The 20,935-nt window shown below is 34.0% G+C and overlaps 2 protein-coding genes across 5 annotated transcripts in view; one reads left to right on the top strand and one right to left on the bottom strand.

Annotated features, from left to right (window-relative positions):
• Window positions 1-700, top strand: part of CTBS (chitobiase) — a 42,960-nt gene extending 42,260 nt beyond the window's left edge. The window contains exon 7 of the mRNA XM_045478075.1: window positions 341-700. Coding sequence (XP_045334031.1) covers window positions 341-532 — 192 coding nt within the window. The 3' untranslated portion in view covers window positions 533-700. The remainder of the gene's footprint in view (window positions 1-340) is intronic.
• The window catches only part of SPATA1 (spermatogenesis associated 1), a 57,907-nt gene that overhangs the window by 4,813 nt on the left and 32,159 nt on the right, over window positions 1-20,935 (bottom strand). For 3 of the 4 annotated variants that reach the window (XM_045478059.1, XM_045478058.1, XM_045478062.1), the window contains exons 7-13: window positions 13,616-13,727; window positions 12,890-12,950; window positions 8,286-8,397; window positions 7,499-7,624; window positions 4,487-4,665; window positions 2,896-2,994; window positions 2,069-2,156 (exon numbers count right to left, since the gene is read on the bottom strand). In XM_045478059.1, the coding sequence (XP_045334015.1) occupies window positions 2,069-2,156; window positions 2,896-2,994; window positions 4,487-4,665; window positions 7,499-7,624; window positions 8,286-8,397; window positions 12,890-12,950; window positions 13,616-13,727 (777 nt within the window). The remainder of the gene's footprint in view (window positions 1-2,068; window positions 2,157-2,895; window positions 2,995-4,486; window positions 4,666-7,498; window positions 7,625-8,285; window positions 8,398-12,889; window positions 12,951-13,615; window positions 13,728-20,935) is intronic. The other variant, XM_045478060.1, reaches the window with a different exon arrangement.

Here is a 20,935-nt window from a genome sequence, read left to right as displayed (position 1 = left end):
GTGCCCTGTCATCAGCCCTGAAGATTTTTTCATGTGGTGTGGGTCCCAGTAGTTTGTATTTTTTAAAGCCACACAAGTGCTTCAGATGTACATCTTGGTTGATAATCATCAGATCAGACCAAGGAAGGAATCTTAGGGCATGAGAAGGACTTTATATAGAATATATTATGAAGTTCATTTGTTCTCTTCTGTTGTGAACTCACCACAATCATATCTAGAAAGTATCACATACAGAATCATAGAAGCAGAAAATATTGTGCCCTAAAATCTTTATTTCATTGTATCATTTTTGAGTCATTGGATTTAATATTGTGCTGAATAGTTTAATTTCTTCTTCTAGGATTCTTCTGGCCATTTGCATCAAGTGTGGTATGATAACCCTCAGAGCATTTCTTTAAAGGCAGCATACATACAAAAGCATGGCTTACGAGGCATTGGCATGTGGCACGCAAATTGTCTTGACTACTCTGGAGATGCTGTAGCCAAACAGCAAACCGAAGAAATGTGGAAAGTCTTAAACCCAAAGCTGTGACAGATGAGCATCTTTTGTCAAACTTAAGATTTAGAAAAATGATCTGTATAAATAGATCCGTTTCTTGAAGAGATGAAAATGTATACATTTTTGTCATATAATTTAGTTATATTTAAAAGCAATTAAAAGCAGATAAATGCTTTGGTTATCTAAAAACAAAGGTAAGAAGTCAACTTGCTATATTTATTCTTCTGTGTTTAATACTATAATTAGGAAAAATTGTTTTCAGAATTTTAAAATATGTATAATTTGAATTGGAAATTATTTGAAAGCTAGTCTTTGAGAAGCAGTTAGCTCTGTACTTTTTGTTCCGAAAATTTTTCTGCTTCCTGATTTCATATAGTACTCAAATTCTCTGAAAGCCTCCAGAGGAAAAAATAAAATATAAGTCATATTTTGAATTTTAGAACTACCTAATATATATATATTTTTTTTAAGTTTATTTTTGAGACAGAGAGAGACAGAGCATGAACGGGGGAGGGGCAGAGAGAGAGGGAGACACAGAATCGGAAGCAGGCTCCAGGCTCTGAGCCGTCAGCCCAGAGCCCGACGCGGGGCTCGAACTCACAGACCGTGAGATCGTGACCTGAGCTGAAGTCCGGACGCTTAACCGACTGAGCCACCCAGGCGCCCCCCTAATATTTTTTACCTAAATTATTTTTATGAGGTTATAGCAGAAACTTTCAGGAAAAACTTAGTGTTGAACATGATTCTATTAATATTCCTTCATTTATGAACATCTATAATTTCTTTCCATTGTTAAATTTTTTTCTATATGTGCATTTTTCCTTTAATTATTTAAAGACATTGGTTTTTCAACTTTTTTCTCTGCACAAAATCTCTCTAAAAGATAATTTTTCTAAATGTAAAGAGGTCTCTGTTCTTTTCCTCAGGCAATTGTGTTACACTTATTAAAAATCTGCATCCTTGAACTCTGGACTTACATAAATCCTGTCTTCTCTGTACATTTCACCCTCTTCCCTCATTTGGAATAAATGATGATTCAGTCACCTGTTATTGAGAATACTTCCTATTTATCCAGTTATTTATGACAGAGTGAAACCAACCATTTTCCATAGTATTTGTTGAATTACTATTGTCTTTGTATTTCTAAAATTTTAAAAATTTGAATTCTTAGATACTAATCTCTGTCATAGCTCTGGATGTAAATTCAATATCCCTATTTATAAACTATAATTTCTAGATTGCTTTTAATCAAATACAATGAATAAATGGTCTCTACTTAAATGCAGATAGATTCTTTAAATCATATTTTAATAAATATGAAATATTGCTATTAAACTTTAAGACTATTTTATAAAATATAGTACTGTAAAATGTGTAATAGACTTAAAAATTTCAAAAATAACCAAATAGCTAGTGTTTTGCTTTTTTACATCTAATAGTTCCTGAAACATTTTTTGAAACCCAAATGAAAAGCGAAAAAAATATATAACTTATGATTTATATAAAGTATCGCACCAAGGAAAACAATGGTTACATTTTTTTTGGCAAATAAGTTTTAAATTAACATACCCAATTGAGGCTGTACAGATGTGTTATTTTTCTTCTGTGCCAGTTCAGTTTTCAGAATGCGTAAATCTGAAACTGCTTGTTTTCTCACCTACAAAAACAATTACCTTTCAAAAATTAGCTTTCATTTTACTGTTCTAAAATTCAGAGAGTCCTAATTGAATGCTGCTAGTGAAAAGAATCTAGAACTGGGCTATTCAATAAAGTAGCTACTTGCCACATATAGCTATAGAAATTAACAAATTATATGAAGATTGAAAATCAGTTCCTCAGTCACACAACAAGCTACCTTTCAAGTGCTCAATATCCTTATGTGGCTAGTGGTTGCTGTATCTGACAGTGCAGATATGGAACATTTCCATCACTGTAGAACAATGGACAGTGCTCATTCTAGAAAGGGGTCATTATTCATGTCATAGAGCTATTTCTGATAAAGAAATGAATTTAGAGCATTAATTATATATACACGAAAATAATCAGAATGAGAGACTTACCCTAGAATGGGTTTAAAAAAAAATTGAGCTCAGAGAGATAAGTGGTTTGTCAGACTTTCATATATTAGAGTCATCCATAAATAAATTACTTTTAAAATATTGAGACTCTACTGATTCACAAGGTCCTTTTGCTTTAATTCTTAGTGAAATTTTACTTTGGCCTTGTTATAACAGGCATCTTTTCACAGGATTTACTTCTTGCATTTTTCTCACTCATGCTCTTGGTTAAGGTAATGACTTTAAGACAATCTGTACTATCTTTAGGCTTTTGATACCCAAAATTAAAACAATTTATTTCAAGATAAATGTTGTCTGATTAGGAGAAATGCAAATTACCTTAGCTTCCATTATGAGTTTCATTTTGTCAGTATCCAGTTTTCTCTTAAGTTGGTCAATAGCATGCTGTACCTCAGTGATCTGGATTATAAGGTAATTCTGTATGAAACAAAGACATTTAGTAAATTCATTTTTATTTATTTTTATTTTTTTAAGTTTGTTTCTTTATTTTGAGAGAGAATCTCAAGCATGCTCCATGCTGTTAATGTAGAGCCTGATGTGGGGCTTGAACTCACAAACTGTGAGATCATGACTTGAGCCAAAACCAAGAATCAGATACTTAACCAACTAAGCCACCCAGGTGCCCCTATTTATTTTTATTTTTAATTGTCTTGCAAACTATCAAGTGATAACAAATACCAAAAAAGCAAATCATAAGAATAACCTATTGCATAAAATAAACTCATTGCTTTGGAGTAAATTAGAATTGACCTTTTTCTTATGTCTTAGGGACCACATTCCCTTCTGTTGTATTACATTTATTCATGTTTTATAAAAATAAGTAAATATTTGTGCAAGTTGCCTTTGTGGTGCCAATTTAATGGTAAGAAATATTACTATAAAAGGAATATACTAGGTTTAAGATACTCGCAAGGCTTTTGAAATTGTCATAACAATTTATCAGCTGAATTGGATAGTATTACTTTAAAATATTTAATAATTAAATACTATATATAAGAAAACCTATTTAATATAAGAAGCTTTTTTAGTTATTTTTGTTCAGAAAAGTTTATGAGGTATAATGGTCAACAAAAACTATTTAAAATTTTAAGCTGTCTCTGTGAAAAAAAATTGTATACTGAACTTGATAAAACAAAAAAATCAGCTATGCAAGATAATTAGTATCAGCTAAGATGGATAATCCATTACTTGAGCCTATTTGAGTTTTACATTAGATTTATCTAAAATGGTAAACTTTTACTCATAGAAACAGAGAACAGATTGGTGGTTGCCAGAGGGTAGAAAATGAAGGGAAATGGGTGAAAGTGGTCAAAAGGCACAAACTTGTAGTGAAAATAAGTTCTGAGAATGTAATGTACAGCATGATAACTACAATTAACAGTATTGTATATTTGAAAATTGCTTAGGAAATAGACCTTAAAAGTTCTCATTACAAGAAAAGTCATCTGTAACTGTGAGATGATGGATGTTAACTAAATTTATTATGGTAATCATTTCATAATACATACATAATTATGTTATATACCTTACTGAGATATAATTCGTGTATAATATTAGTGTAAGACTAGAGAAAAGTTTTATATATTCTTCTTTAGGAGGCAGATAGCCCTACTTGCCATTGGCAACTCTATTGGTACCATGAGGACAAGCAGTCTCATAATGAAGCCAATGCTGAAAATAATAGGTAAGGAATGCCAGAAGCACATAGTCCCTTAAAGATCTCATTAAGCTCCTAATTGTATCCTCTCAGCACCCATTACATGAGATCATAAATTTTCTTATTGGTTAAGTCAAGTTTTTGTTAGCTGTAGCCCAAAGCATTCTACCTATAATAATACTAGCAATGATAAAACATGTATTTTGAGTAGAACTTCTCTAATAGAATGTGAACACATTTAGTAATAAGTACCTTAGAGTCTGTGATGTTTGCCAGATTCTTTGGTCTCATCTTAATGTCCCTGGCTTCAAGCTGCATGAGCAGTTTTTTATAGTAAAGTTCTAAATCTTCTCGAAGTTTTGTTAAAACCTCCTCCAACGATGCTGTGATTTTCTTTGTTTCAAAGTATTTTTTCTTCCAATCATCACAGGCTAAAAAAAAGCAAGGACTATAATGTGAGTCTGACTAAAGGATTAAACTTTTCAACTCGGAAAGGACCCTTGAGTTAATTTAAACCCTTCTACTCCCCCACTCTTCCTTCCTCATATGCTGAGGAAATTAAAGCAAAGACTGAAATGTTTATTAGATAATAAAAGGATTGGCCTACAAATATAGAAAATAGTGATGAATCCAGGAACCAAACCAAGTTCTTTAAGCTTGTAATTATTTCTGAAAAATCTTGATTAAAAATACTACCTATAGAAAAATGTGTATGTTTATTTTGATTACTTTTTCCATAGTCTGATTTCAAATCATAATTAAAACAATGAAGAGAAAGGCATAATATTTTTTCATCCCCTTAAATGACTTATGTTTTATAAAATAAGCTGATTCTGATTTATCACTTATTAAAATTATTCCAAATATATCCCCAAATGTAGGTAGGGCAGAATTTAACCCTGAGCCCTGTAGTTGAGAAAATTAGAAATCAAATACTGCCAATTTAGGGAATCATTTTGACCCAATGAGATTCTAAATACAAACTTAACAGGAACACAAACTGCATGCTACTATATCAGAATATGCTTGTTTCTCTTTTAAAAAATTATCAAAGAAATGAAAACCCCAGATATAAAAGTTGATTTCATTAAAATTCTACAACTTTATGGGATTTTAACTCAAGATTTTAACTTTTATTTCCCTCGTGTCCTATATCTAATTCCTCAGCAAGTTCTATTGGTACTACTGTAAAATACTTCCAGCATCTGGCACATTCTGTCTTCTTCAATGCTATGTCCCTAGTCAGTGCACAATCATCTTTTGAAAGTGGATTATGTTTCTAACTGGTCTCTCTGCTTCCATTCCTGCCCCTCTATGGGCTATTTCATACACCATTCTGATGTTCTAAAAATATTTTTAAAGTCCTATACATCTCTAAAAATCCTCCAATGGCTTCTCATCTTAGAATAGAATCTAAACTCCTTAAATTGGCCTGTCTGTTCCTTGGTGAGCTTTTGATTTTATCTTCCTCTACATTCCTCCATGTTAAGTTCCAGCCACACTGGCCTTATTTCAGCTCCTTAATACTGCAAGTTCACTTCCATCTCTGGACCTTCACATTTTAGTGTTCCTTCTGTTTGGACTGTTTTTTTTTTTTTTTTTTTTTTTTTTTTTTTCTCATCTCTTTAGATGCCTGCCTCCTTATTAATCACATCTTAATGATATCTCCTCAGTGATGCCTTCTTTGAAAATTCAAGCTAAAACATTTTTTTCTGCCCCATCACTCTTTGCTCTTTTAAAGGGACTTTTGAGCTCTAATCAGGAGCTGATATTGTCTTATTTGTTTACATCTATCTCCTTGCATTAGAAGAAAGCTCCTTCAGGGCAGGGCCATGTTCATCTTGTTTACTGTATCCTCAGCATTTAAAACAATGCAAGGAATTGATGGACATAGTAGGCTCCCTACGTATTTGATAGCTGATACATGCCTTTTATCTTGAAACATTCCTGTTGAAATAGAAAGTAATCATTCTCATTTTAAATGTTTATTTTTGAGAGAGAGCAAGAGAGCACATAAGCAGGGGAGGGGGCAAAAAGAGAAAGAGATACAGAATCCGAAGCAGGCTCCAGGCTCTGAGCTGCCAGCACAGAGTCTGACGCGGGGATTTGAACCCATGAGCCATGAGATCATGACCTAAGCCAAAGTTTGACACTTAACCAACTGAGCCACCTAGGCACCCCTGATATTCTCATTTTATAAACAGAAAAAGGAAGGCACAAAGAGGAGAAATAACTTTGTCTACATAAATCACTGATCTGGTATTAGAATCCTGGTCCTGTGATTTCTAGTCCATTACTCAAATTTGTCTGATAAAATCACTTTTAACAGTACGACAAAACTTAGTCATTGCCATCATTTCCAGGATACCACTTAATAAGGTAGAACCTGCAGAAATACCTCCTGACATTGCCTATAACATTCAGTCAGTTCTAACACTGAAGTAATAATTTTGCTGTAAATTGAGAATCCTACAACCAGTTAATTCCATATATACCTTTTATTCATATAATCCTCCAATACCACCCAAAATGCAGTCTTCTCAAATCCTTTAACATCTCTCTACCCTGGCTTGTTTTTCCATTTCTACCTAGTCCTAGTAACACTTGTTTCTAATTCTGTTGCAGGAAAACTACCTATTTTTCTACTTAATTTCTCTTATTCACTCATTCATTTAGTTTGGCAAAACAGACACACATACCACAAAATTAAGCATGTAGAGAAGACTAAGGGATTCAGGGGATGATTCTAGAGTAATATCTAAGCTGAGATTGAATGATTAGTAGGAACTAGCCAGGTAAACTGGGAAGGGGTGGGTAGAAGGAAAAGGAGATGTAGATGGCAGAGGGAAAGCATGTCTGAAAGCCTACAGCCAAGGGGAGGCACACTTCAGATTTAAGCATATTTAACAGTTTTCTGGGAAGCCTTTCTTGATCTCTTCCATCTAATTTAGGTGTTCTTCTTCTGTACTCCTGTGCATACAATTCTGTAATTCCTTTATCATAGCATCATCAGGATGTATTGTTACTGTTTTCTTATCATTTCCCCAATGGACTATAAGCTCTTTGAGGGCAGAGACAAAATTGTGTCTGCCTATTATCTCCTCAGCCCCTAGAACAGTGTCTAAGTTCAGTAGACAATACACACTTATTTAGTAAATGATTAAAGGAATGTTATAAAAAAATTTGAACTTAAATTTTAAAAAACCTTATGTAAAGTATGTTAATTAATGATAAAATAGTGATAAAAGATGTAATAAATTTTACCATGACATTGCTTCAACTTGCTTTGTTCAAATAGTTTTTCAACTTTTTTAATTAGTTCTTCTCTAATTCTTTCCAGATATCTTCTTTCTTTCTTTACTTGTTTCAGTTGTTCAATAATCTTCTCTCCTAAAAGATTATAACCCGTCAATGTCCAAAAGCTAAAAGTTGGGAGTGTAAAACTTAAAAGTGCTTAAAATAGCAAGAATAAATTTTACCCGCAAATAATATTACTGATTAAATATATGCAGTAATTAACATATAATTCACATACTTTAAAATAATTTAACATTTTTGTGGTAAAATTTAATAATAAAATTATTACTTTACAGTTTTAACTGTAATAAAATTTACAGTTTTAACCTCTTTTAAATGTACAGTTCAGTGGCATTATGTACTTTTATGATGCTGTACAACCATCACCACTGTCCATCTCTAGAACTTTTTTATTTTCCAAAATTAAAGCTCTGTACCTATTAGACAATAATTCCCCATTAATATTTTTTTTTATTAAAAAAATTTTTTTTTTAAATCTTCATTCACTTTTGAGAGAGAGACAGAACGCGAGCAGGGGAGGAGCAGAGACACAGCGAGACACAGAATCTGAAGCAGGCTCCAGGCCCTGAGCTGGCAGCACAGAGCCCGACACAGGGCTCGAACTCACGAACTGTGAGATCATGACCTGAGCCGAAGTCAGATGCTCAACCGACTGAGCCACCCAGGTGCCCCTCCATTAATATTTAACTTTACCTCACAGAGTTATTTGTACTTATGGTATCATCATACTTACTTTCAATCTGTAATAAAGAGATATCAGTTATTACTGGAGAAAGAGCAGGTTGACAAGGAAGTGAAGGAAAATCAATAAGATCTGGTAGGGTGATGCACTCTTTCTTACCTATCTGTAAGCAAACATGAAAACCAGTAAGATCTGGTAGAATAACACATTTTTCACCTGTCTGTAAGCATGTGATAATGTACAACAGCAATGCATTTTTTTTTTTACTTATATGGTGACAAAATCCCAAATCTGTATTTATAACTATAGATTCTCTCTTGTGCTTCAACTTCTCTATTCCACTATTACTTGGACATTATACACAGGTACTTCAAACTTAAAAAAAAAATCATTATTACTTTGTAAACATGATTTCTTTCCAAGATTTCTTATAACTTTAACATTTTTCTAAGATGACTATTGATTTTTTTTTTATCTTGAGCCAATTTTGATAACTTCTGTCTGCTTAGAAAATAAGAAAATGTATTGCATTTTCAAAATTTAGCATATATTTTATTGGCTCTGTATTTGTGTTTGTGTCACTTTTATCTTTCTTAACTTTTGTGTTTCTACCCTTTTATGATAAACTACCTCGAGCCTTACCAATGTGGATGTCTCTCCCACCATCACTTCATAGATCTTGAGTTGTTTTCAATTCTGCTAGTTTTTTACCTCTAAGTTATTAGTGTCTCCTTCTATCTTCATTAAGCCCTTACTCCTTTGTTTTACTGTCCTTTTTCTGGTTTTTAATGTTATGTTACATTATTAACTTATAAGTTCAGTCTCCTACAGAATAATGGCAACCACCTAAATTACAATCTCTCCACATATCCTTCCAATTACTATAAAAAGAGAGCAAATAATACCCATAACTTATGTCTACAGCATAACTAGGACACAAAATCTGTTAATTTACATATACTTTAATTTGCATATAACTGGGGAAATAAACACCGTAGACCAGCAGAGTGTGCTCAGGAGCCCACCTCCAAGCAGATGTGGACTGCTTAAGCATTAGAGGCCACTATACAAAGATAACACAATAAACATCAACCATGATTTAATCTGGAAGGAGGGGGCTCCACATGCACAGGAGAAATCCTGAGAGTAAGGATAAAATCTTGTAAATCAGAGCACTTTTGATGAGGAGGCCAAATGAAAGGGGATTATAAAATGTAGGGGGCCTGAGTGGCAATCACGGGAAGACAGCTTTGAAGAGAGGAAAATACTTTGGAAGAGATATTCCCTCAGGGATAGCTGGTAAGAGAAAAGAAGAAAGTGGCCAAGATAACAGCTCTGCTGAATTAAGTTAGTAGAAAAGAATTCAAAGAAAACAGACCCCAAAAGCCCCATTTATTTAAAAATAAATAAATAACTGCATTTCACTATATGAACAGAAGAGGGAGCACCCAACCTAAGAAGCAAAAGAAACCACCAACACAGGGCTCCCTGTTCCTCTATAAAAATAAAAAATATATAAAAATAAATTATTACTTAAACAGAAAAATTAACACAAATAAACACAAACAATATCTACAAATTATTCAAGCATCCACACAAATTTACATTTTTAAAAAAACCTTCAAAATTGAGAACTAAAACCAAACAGACAGCCATGAAGCAGAGAAAAACTTAAACAATACTTCCAACACAGATTAAATATAAATAAACATTTGCAGATACCACAGACACAATAAATCAAGAATTTTAAAACTCAGAATAAAAATGGAAAAACAGGAAGATGTGAAATGGAAGTTGGCTAAAGTGAAGAAAGAAATTAACAAAATTGTCTCAGAAATGAATAAATTAGCAAGTACCCAAGAAGCAACAAATATGACCAAAAATACAGTAAGGATAGTGGAGAATACAAATAAAAGATGCAAAGAAAATGAAACATAAAAAAAAAAGTGAAATAGATCAGAGAAAAGATAACGTATATAAAAGGTAAAGAAAAAATGAAACAATAGATCTGCTACCTAAATTATTTTCTGAAATTATGATTTTAGGAAATGCTCTTGAAATATGTCTGGATTTTCATACTGCAAGGATCCACTGTGTATCCAGAAAAACCTGATCTAGAATTCTGAGCTAAGATTCAGCCCGGTAAAACTAGGACACGTTAAATGAATCCTCTGGCCTTGCAGACAAATATACCCAAGCTAGTTTACAAAGAAAAGAAAACCAGGCATCACACTTTTTAACAGTAACATATAAAACATCAGTAGAGCAACATTTTAAAGAAACTCAAGGGAAAAATAGATGTAAGCCAAGGATGTGACATCCAATCAAGCTATCCTTCAGGTATCAAAACTTTAGACAATGATGAACAAATTTTGTAAAGGGCCAGAGAGTAAATAATTTAGGCTTTGTGGGCCACATATTGTCTCTGTCATGATTCTTTTCCTTAAATTCCTTAAAAATGTAAAAAACCAGGGCACCTGGGTGGCTTAGTCAGTTAACCATCTGACTTCAGCACAGGTCATAATCTCACAGTTCGTGGGTTCGAGCCCTGCATCAGGCTCTGCGCTGACAGCTCAGAGCCTGGAACCTGCTTCAGATTCTGTGTCTCCCTCTCTCTCTGCCCCTCCCCCACTTGTGTTTTCTCTCTCTCAAAAATAAATAAAATAAAAAAATATTTGTAGGTCCAAGGCCTTACAAAATAGTCTGCAGGCCCTAGTTTGCTGATCTCTGCTCTAGACAAACTTTTAAATGTGGAAGAAGAGAATATTGTAGCTAGGTGCTTTTTCTAAATTGAACTTAATCCAACCAAGAGATGATTGAAAAGTCTTCTGTAAAAGAACTGGCAGTGTGTTGAACATATTTAATTACAGATCTGAGACTAAAACAAAGGTGAGAGGTTAAGTCTAGAAGTATGGCATATAAATGTTATATGCTCTGACAAAATAGAAGTAACATAACTTAAAATACATTAGAGAAGAAAGATTTTTTTGATTACCCTGAATAGGACAGATCAGTGGATAGTTTTAGAGGTAACAAATGAAAAGCATAAGCATAAATTTTAAAAAACGGGAAAAGAACACTAGTATACTAACATAAATGTATTACTGTAAACACTAGAACAAAAATACAACCTTCCTAAAACACGAGGAGAGGGGAAAAGTACAAATAAACCACATAGTAACTCACAGTAACTGTAACATAAAATGACAAATCTTAAGTCAAACACATCAGTCCTATCAATAACATAAGTTGACATAATTCATCTACTAAATAAAAAATATTTTCACACACTCTCACAAAACAAAACCCAACTCTATCTGGGCTATATGTAAAAGACATATCTAAAACAAAGCAATTCAGAAAGGCTGGGGGGAAAAAGTGTGAAGGAAGATGAGGGTATATCAAATAAATGTATGCAAAAACAAAGTACAGGTTAGTATCCTGATATGCAATAAAGGAGAATTCAGACCAAAAAAAGCACTTAAGGAGTCAAAAAAAGGATACTTCATAGCACAAAAGTGATATTAGTATTCACATAAGAACAACTTTGCGCCAAGTAACATATAGAAATCTAAACAAACCAGAAACCACAGGAGATACAGGGATAAACAGTAACACACTAATAATAGGAGATGCCAATATACCATTGCTATATACGCAATATACGCAGCTACCTGGCAAGAGAATGTGGGAAAAAATAAGGATAAGAAATACTAAGCAAGGTATTCAGCAAGGTAGACTATAGGCACAGAGTAGGGGAAGATACTTGCAACATAAATAAGCATCAAAGAAATATCTCTAGAGTATATTAAAAACTTATACAAATCAGAAACATATGACAACCCAAAAGAAACACTTGAAAATGCACTTCCAAAAAAAGTTACCAAACTGAAGTCCATAAAAATATTAAAACATGATCAACTTTATGGGTAACCTGGGAAATTAAAATTCAAACCACAAATAGCAGTAAGCATCCACTAGACTGACAAAAATTTTAAAGCATGAAGATAACATATTTTATTAATATCTAGATTTTATTAAAATCTAGCATATTTTATTAATATCTAATTGTCCTATTACGATAGGACAATTATTGCTGAAGATGGTGTGCCTTTTGCTCTGAAACCCAAGAGCTCTGAGCTGTGATTCGCCTACAGGACATGACTTAGACTGCACTCAGTACTCCAGCACTTGATCAGCTGGACATTAAAACACAAGTGGCAACATTGTTTGCAATGTCTCTCAGATCACCTTGTGAGCCTTCACTTCCTTTGGGCCCAAAGTTGGCGGTCTTTTGGATTACTTGATTCAAAAAAAAAAAAAGAAAAAAGACTGGAGCAGTACATCCAAATGTGGCAAATCTCTCTCCAAATTCCAAAGAGGTCCATCAAGTGGCTCATTCTCAGTGATAAATGGGGCAAGATATAAAAACCTGGCTTTCACTTTAGGACATACCTCAATATGTCCTATCCATACCACAGTATACACAAAGATTTCACTGAATTGGTAGGCTCCTGAATTTTTTTGAGGCTTATCTCCCATCCTCTCACCTCTAAGGTTAGAAAACTTAGACATTTTAAGCTGCAGTTTTGTTTCAATCAGTATAAATATTATGTTGCAATACCCCATTTAAACAAAAAGTATTTAAATCATACCTGATTGTTCTCTGTTCTAATGGTATTAACTCTATCATCTTCATTTTTCCAAAGAAACAGACTTAAAGGGAATGACAGATTTGAAAGTCATATTAAAAAATGATTCCATGAATATTAGCTTTTCACATTTTATCTTATTTGACATTCTGTAAACACAAATGTAACATTAAAGCCTCAAAAAGCCTGAGAACATTATATTTCAAGCTCATAAACTACATTTAGTATGAGTACTAGCTAAACTCAAATCACATTATAATATCTATAGCAAAGTAAAATAAAAATTTTGGAAACACATTTTGTTTGTAATTCTTTTGTGAATGATTGTTTATAAAATCCCTTCTATTAATTTCAAAAGACTGTATGAAAAACTGTTGCCTTAAGTACTGTAATTCTCCATGAAATGATACCATGTGAAACTCAAGCATACTGATTAGTTTACCCATAACCAAGAATCTAAGTGAGGTAAAACAACTAATTCTAAGAAAGGCAAAGACAAAATTTTCTGTCAGTAAGCTGCTCCTGATGACATAAGAATTATAATAGAAATAAATTTAAGCAATAATTATTCCTCATTATTAAAGATTAGAATCAAGGTAATTTTCATTAAAAATCACTAATTTCACTCATATATTTGTTGTAATTAGAAGTCCTTGTAACAGTACCCTGGTTATCTCATTCTTTATAGTTTAGATTATGACATGTAGTATCAACATCTATACTAGTTACCTTTTTTTGTTTCTTAAATCACTATTTGAGTCTTCTGATGATCCTGGCACTTCAGAATTTCCAATTTGATTTTTTCCAGTTTGGTTTCCTTTTGGAGTGGCGTTTCCCCCTGCTGATGTTCATGTTCATCCATGGCAAATAAAGTTAATAATATTAAGAAAATAGTAAAATAAAATTTTATACAAATATGTATATATATGGACATACTCTTATCTTGTCCTGTGTCCTTTTCCATGAACTCTACTACACATGATATAAGGCAACAATTTCCAAAGTAAATTTCATAAAACAGTTTATGTGAAAGGAGAATTCTTTGTGTCAATTCAGTTTGAGGAAAAGAAAGGATTAAGAAACCCTACCAGGAAAACAATCACACACCCCCTTGTAGGATTTCTCTGTTTTTATGTGCAATGTGAATCTACAAGATGGGGGTAAGTTAGGTTTTACTTAAACTTAATTGTCTTTAGAAAGCTTTGGCCAAAAGCATCTTTTGAAATTGTATTGAGGAAACTTCTCTGGAAAAGGCTGGTGTAAATACAGAGCATATAATGTCATTTGTTATTTCACATACATTTCTATTTATAAAACCTCCCTTCATTTTAACAGAATTTCCCTATATAGGAAAACTATACAATGTCTTTAAAATGTTAACATTAATGTTCTATATGATCTATATGAACAAAAGATCCATGAACCTCACAATTTTAATGCAGATATTTTTCCTTTGGATAAATCAAATTTTTTAATTTTGAAAAAATTAATGAGTCATGTTAATATTTGAAAAACCATTTTACAAGAGTTGCCACAGAATTTTGCAACCTGAAGCCTGTACTGGTTTAATTTTAGTCTAGCTGCTATATTTCCCAGCTGGTATATTTGAAATAGTCTTTTAAAGACAATAAACAGGGATTTTCTAAAGGATATATTCAATGCAAAATGAACAAAAACCAGATGTATCAGCTGCTTAAAGGTTAATAATAAAATACTACTCCCCCCCCCCCACCAAAGAAAGAAAAAACAATGAAAAATTCATTAGATTCTAAGTAATTTTGATAGGGATCTGGCACATGTATCTCATTCATAGTAACAGTCTAGAGCATGATGCACCGCACCATTCATACCTATGCAGTTTAATAACATAAAGAAAGCAGGCCTATTCACTTTTGAAAAAAATCATAATAGTGTCTTGAGAGCTACAGTAATATATGCATAAAATGTTATAGATTCACAGAAAGGGATATGATAACTGTGAAACTATGTTTTGAACTATGAGATGTTTGCCTGGCAAAGAAGAGAGCAAGAAGAATTTAAGCAAAGAAAATGGCATTTGCAAAATACACAGTATAAATATATGCAGCATTTTTGGCAATAGTGAAAAGTTCAGTGTGACTCTTGCATGGTGTTGTAAATAAAGCATGGGCTTTAGTCAAACACACAGGAGTTCAAGTCTTGGCACTGTCACAGCAGGTGTGACCTCAGCTAAGTTATTTTTTTAACCTACGTTTCCTTATCTCTAAAATGGCACGGTGCATGGAAAGCACACAGCACAGTACCCGATCCTTAGGAGTGTCTTGACTTCAAGTTCTGATTTCTGTTCCACTGCATTTCATATTTCCGATCTTTATCACCTCAATCTATTCTCCATAGTGTCACCTAAGTGGTTTTGCTAGAATTGAAATCCAATCATGTTACTCCTATTAAAACAAAGCAGGAAAGAATACCCACTGGAGAAAAGACAGTCTCTGCAACAAATGGTGTCGGGAACATGCAAAAGATGTAACATGGTACATGGTAACATACAAAAGAATGAAACTGGACCACTTTCTTACACCATACACAAAAATCAATTCAAATTGGATGAAAGACCTAAATGTGAGACAAGAGAAACAAACCCTAGAGGAAAACACAGGTAGCAACTTCTTCGACATGAGCCATAGCAGTAACTTACTAGATACATCTCTGGAGGCAAGGGAAAAATGAACTATTGGGACTTCATGAAGATAAAAAGTTTCTGCACAGCGAAGGAAACAATCAACAAAACTAAAAGGCAGCCAACATAATGGGAGAAGATATTTGCAAATGACATATCTTTTTTTAATTAAAAAATGTTTTTAAGCTTTATTTTTGAGAGAGAGAGAGAAAGAGAGAGAGACAGAGACAGAGCATGAGTGGGGGAGGAGCAGGGAGAGGGAGACACAGAATGTGAAGCAGGGCTCAAACCCACAAACCACAGGATCATGACCTGAGCTGAAGTCAGATGCTTACCCGACTGAGCCACCCAGGTGCCCCTGCAAATGACATATCTGATGAAGGGTTAGTATCCAAAATCTATAAAGAACTTATCAAATTCAACACTCAAAAAACAAATAATCCAGTTAAGAAATGGGCAGAAGACATGGATAGACATTTTTCCAAAGAAGACAGATGGGTAACAGACACATGAAAAGATGTTCAACATCGCTCTTTATCAGGGAAATACAAATCAAAACTACAATGAGACATCACCTCACACTTGTCAGAATGCCTAAAATTAACAACACAGAAACAACAGATGTTTTCGAGGATGCAGAAAAAGGGGACTACTCTGACCCTGTTGATGGGAATGCAAACTGGTGCAGCCACTCTGGAAGTGGTATAGAGGTTCCTCAAAAAGTTAAAAATAGAACTGCCCTATGATCCAGCAATTGCACCACTAGGTATTTACCCAAAGGACACATGCACCTCAATGTTTACTGCAGAATTATCAACAATAGCCAAATTATGGAAAGAGCCCAAATGTCCATCAACTGATGAATAGAGAAAGATGTTGTGGTATATATATATATATATATATATATATATATATATATATATATATATATATACAATGAAATATTACTCAGCCATAAAAAAGAATGAAATTTTGCTATTTGTGATGATGTGGTTGGAGCTGGAGTGTATTATGCTAAGAGAAATAAGTCAGAAAAGACAAATACTGTATGATCTCACTCATATGTGGAATTTAAAAAATGAAACAGATAAACACGGGGGGGAAAAGAGAGAGGCAAACCATAAAACTCGTAACTATGGAGAACAAACTGAGGGTTACTGGAGGGGTGTTGAGTGGGAAATGGTCTAAAAGGGTGATGGCCATTAAGGAGGGCACTTGTGATGAGCACTGGATGTTATATGTAAGTGATGAATCACTAAATTCTACTCCTGAAACTAATAATTACACTATATATTAACTAACTAGAATTTAAAAACTTGAAACAAACAAAGTTAATATGGCTTCCCATTGCTTAAACATTCCTTAGTTTTGGAACCAAGGCTCTTGCAGTTCAAGTTTCTACCTACTTCTTCAGTTGCACTTCATGGTACTTCTTCCTCCCCTTTATCCATAAACTATAATAATTATAATAATAATAAGAAGAATAGTATTACTACTAATAATAGCTAAAAGTTACTGAACCAATTAACACATTAGGCAAATCCTGAAAGCCCCATTCATATCATGATCTATGTGAAGGAAGCCTTCTGGAATTAGGCAGTGAACAATCTGAATGGCCAAACATTTGCAACCCTGGGTTTGAAGTTTGAATATAAAGGGTTCTCAATGCCATCTTAAAGAACTTGGGCCTTAAGTAGTAATCAACGGGTCTTCCAAAGGTTTTTAAGCAGAGAGATAAATAATCCAGCTTGTAACAACAAGAATGATGCTGACTGCACTCTGCAGAATAGACTGGAAAGCACATTATAAGCAAGGGGGCTACAATACGGTTTTTAAGGTTCCTTTATATATGTGTGTGTGTGTGTGTGTGTGTGTGTGTGTGTGTGTGTGTGTATATATATATTAGTCTACAGTAAGGATTATTTCAAAGCTTAAACAACTGGAAGAGTGATGAAACCAAAGAAGTCAAGAAAGTACACTAGTTTGGGGGCAACAGTGGAGTCAAGTATTAAATATGTTAAAGTTGAGGCATGTCAAAAATGTAGAGGTGTGTAGCACAGACCCATGGGAAAGAACAGAAGACAACTAATGGAAAGAAATACCACTTCAATATGAAAATGGGTAAAGCATTACTCTTTCCTCCTTCATTAAAGGACTTGTAAAACATACTATGCACATTATTTTAAAAAACTTTTTTTAATGTTTATTTTTGGGGAAGAGAGAGAGAGAGAGAGAGAGAGGCAGGCAGAGAGAGAGGGAGACCCAGAATCTGAAGCTGGCTCCAGGCTCTGAGCTGTCAGTACAGAGCCTGATGCGGGGCTTGAACTCACGAGCTGTGAGATCATGACCTGAGCCAAAGTTGGGTGCTTAACAGACTGAGCCACCCAGGTGCCCCACTATGCACACTGTAACTTTCTATATTTGATAATGTAATGTTAGAGTTCAGATATTTTGCATTCTCATGCACCACTAAAGAGTAATTTGGTATTTTAAAGAAACTATACAACTACTATCAACAAATGGAAGTGTACATATGGGAAAAAAAATTAAGGAACTTTATTCACATCACACATAAAAATTTGTTCCAGGTAGATTAATAAACTGAATTGGAAAAGCAAACCAAAACATGTTTGAAAGACAATACATGACCTCAGGGTAGAAAAGGGATTTAAAAAAAAAAAGACATAAATAACACTATCCATAAATGAAAATGAAAATATCAATAAACTTGACTATATTAAAATGTAAGAACTGCAGTTCCATTTGTGCTCAGGATTATAGAAAGATGAAACAATGCTCCCACTGGAACAAGAAGAAAAGGTAAATAATAAAATAATAACTTTTCTTGAATTCATCAGAGAATTACGGTTGTGGGGAATTGAATTCCAATTCCCTCCTAGGAGAAAATGGTTTCATCTTTGGCAGAGCACAGGAGGAAGTGGTAACTGCTATTAAAAGAAATAAGAAAACAGCTAAAATTTTAAGGAATTCTAAAGGCCAGTGTGGGCTACGAGGATAGTTTGGAATCTCTGGGATCTTCAGACACAAAGGGAAGTCAATACTTAATAGCAAATTCCCTTCCAGGTGCGTGTATCATATGCTCACATGAAAGACTAGGGGCAGGGCAGGAGACCTGGCAGGAGAGCCATCAGTGGCAAAAAAGTATGACATTCCATCCTTCTCAACACTCTTCTTTTTTTTTTTTTTAATTTTTTTTTTTTTCAACGTTTATTTATTTTTGGGACAGAGAGAGACAGAGCATGAACGGGGGAGGGGCAGAGAGAGAGGGAGACACAGAATCGGAAACAGGCTCCAGGCTCTGAGCCATCATCAGCCCAGAGCCCGACGCGGGGCTCGAACTCACGGACCGCGAGATCGTGACCTGGCTGAAGTCGGACGCTTAACCGACTGCGCCACCCAGGCGCCCCTCAACACTCTTCTTTCACACAAAGCAAAAGCCTTAAGCCAATTGGGGAGGAACGGGAAACTCTTCCATCTCAGGACCCAGGCAAACATGTATTGGTTCTCAAGGAGGAACAGAGGCAAAAGCCATCTGCTTTGGAGGAAGAGTAAGTGACTCCCCTTTCAACAATATTAGCTTTGAGAAGTCTTACCACTGAGGAAGGAGTGGAAAACCTCATCACCAGTCCTAGACAAAGCCTGAAGGAAGGGTAGAAGCAAAAGCTGTAAGGATTATCTTGGCCCCAGGATCATGCACTGATACAAAGCATTGGTTTACTGCCACTGGGTTGAGGGAGGGGGAAGAAACTCTCTCCTAAATATAAAAAATCATTTTTCCCTTACTTTAAAATTCTTTAAAAGATAACAGTGTAAAATAAAAATGGTAAAAATGTATTGTGGAGTTATATACAGAAGTAAAATATATGACAACAGCACAAAGGAATTGGGGGAGAAAACAGAAGTAATACTGCTGTAAGGTTCTTAAATTATATATGAAGTTGTATACAATTTGAAAGTAAACTTCAAATTTAAAGGTGCACTGTATATAGTTTAGAGCAAGAGTAGTAAACTTTTCCTTAAAAGGCCATATAATAAATTTTTCAGGCTTATGGACCACTGAGTCTTTGTCACATCTCCTCAAATCTGTCATTGTAGTATAAAAACAGTCACTGAAAATATGTAAACAAAATGGTATGGCTGTGTTCCAATAAAAGTTTATAAAAAACAATCCATAAGTCATGGATTAAAATAAAATAAAATAGGGGTACCTGGTTGGCTTAATCAGTGGAGCATGAAACTCTTGATCTTGGGGTTTTGAGTTTGAGCTCCATATTGATATTATAATATTAATATATTATTAATAGAGATTAAAAAGTTTAAATCTTAAAAAAATAAGTATAAATATAGATGACCTCTACCTTATAGCAACCACTAAAAGTTTTCTTTTTTAAAAAAAATTTTTTTTAATGTTTATTTTTGAGAGAGAGACAGACAGAGCATGAGCTGGGGAGGGACAGAGAGAGAGACACACACACAGAATCCAAAGCAGGCTCCAGGCTCTGAGCTGTCAGCACAAAGCCCAACACAGGGCTTGAACCCATGAACGACGAGATCATGATCTGAGCTTAAGTCAGACAGTTAAATTGAGCCACCCAGATGCACCTAAAAGTTTTCTAAAATGAGAAATAACTAATGAGACAAGAGTGGAGATAAAATTGAATCACAAAAAAGTTCTCAATCAAGAAAGAGGCAAGAAAATGGAAAAATAGAAGATGGAAGAAATGAGACAAATAGAAAATAAATAGCAAGATGGTAGATTTAAGACAAACCACATCAATAATAATTACAATGAATGTAAATGGTCTAAATACCCCTAGTAAAAGATATAGATTGCCAAATTGGACTAAAAAGTAAGATCTAAATACATGCTGTCTATAAGAAACCCACTTTGGATATTCAGTAACAGATAAAACAATGGAGAAAGATATACCATGCAAACACCAATCAAAAAAAAAAGCTAGAGGGGTGCCTGGGTGGCTCGGTTAAGCCTCTGACTCTTGATCTTGGCTCAGGTCATGATTTCACAGTTCATGGGATCACCCCATCAGTACAGAGTCTGCTTGGGATTCTCTTTTTCCCTCTCTCTCTGCCCCTCCCTCAATCACATGCACATGCTTTATTCTCTCTCAAAATAAATAAACTTAAAAAATAAAAGCTAGAATAATTATATTAATATTAGAGCAATTAACCTTTAAAATAAAAACTATTACCAGAAATAAAGAGAAACATTGTATAATTACATTGGGGTCAGTTTCTCAAGAAGACATAATAATCCTAAATGTCACTCATCTAATAACAGCTTCAAATATGTAAAGCAAAACTGATGAAGAGTTGATGTCAACACATTTCTTTGTAATTTTAGAGCATGT

The sequence above is a fragment of the Leopardus geoffroyi genome, chromosome C1 (genome assembly GCF_018350155.1).
Source record: "Leopardus geoffroyi isolate Oge1 chromosome C1, O.geoffroyi_Oge1_pat1.0, whole genome shotgun sequence".
NCBI classification, from domain to species: Eukaryota; Metazoa; Chordata; class Mammalia; order Carnivora; family Felidae; genus Leopardus; species Leopardus geoffroyi.
This window is presented reverse-complemented; position numbering and strand designations above follow the sequence as displayed.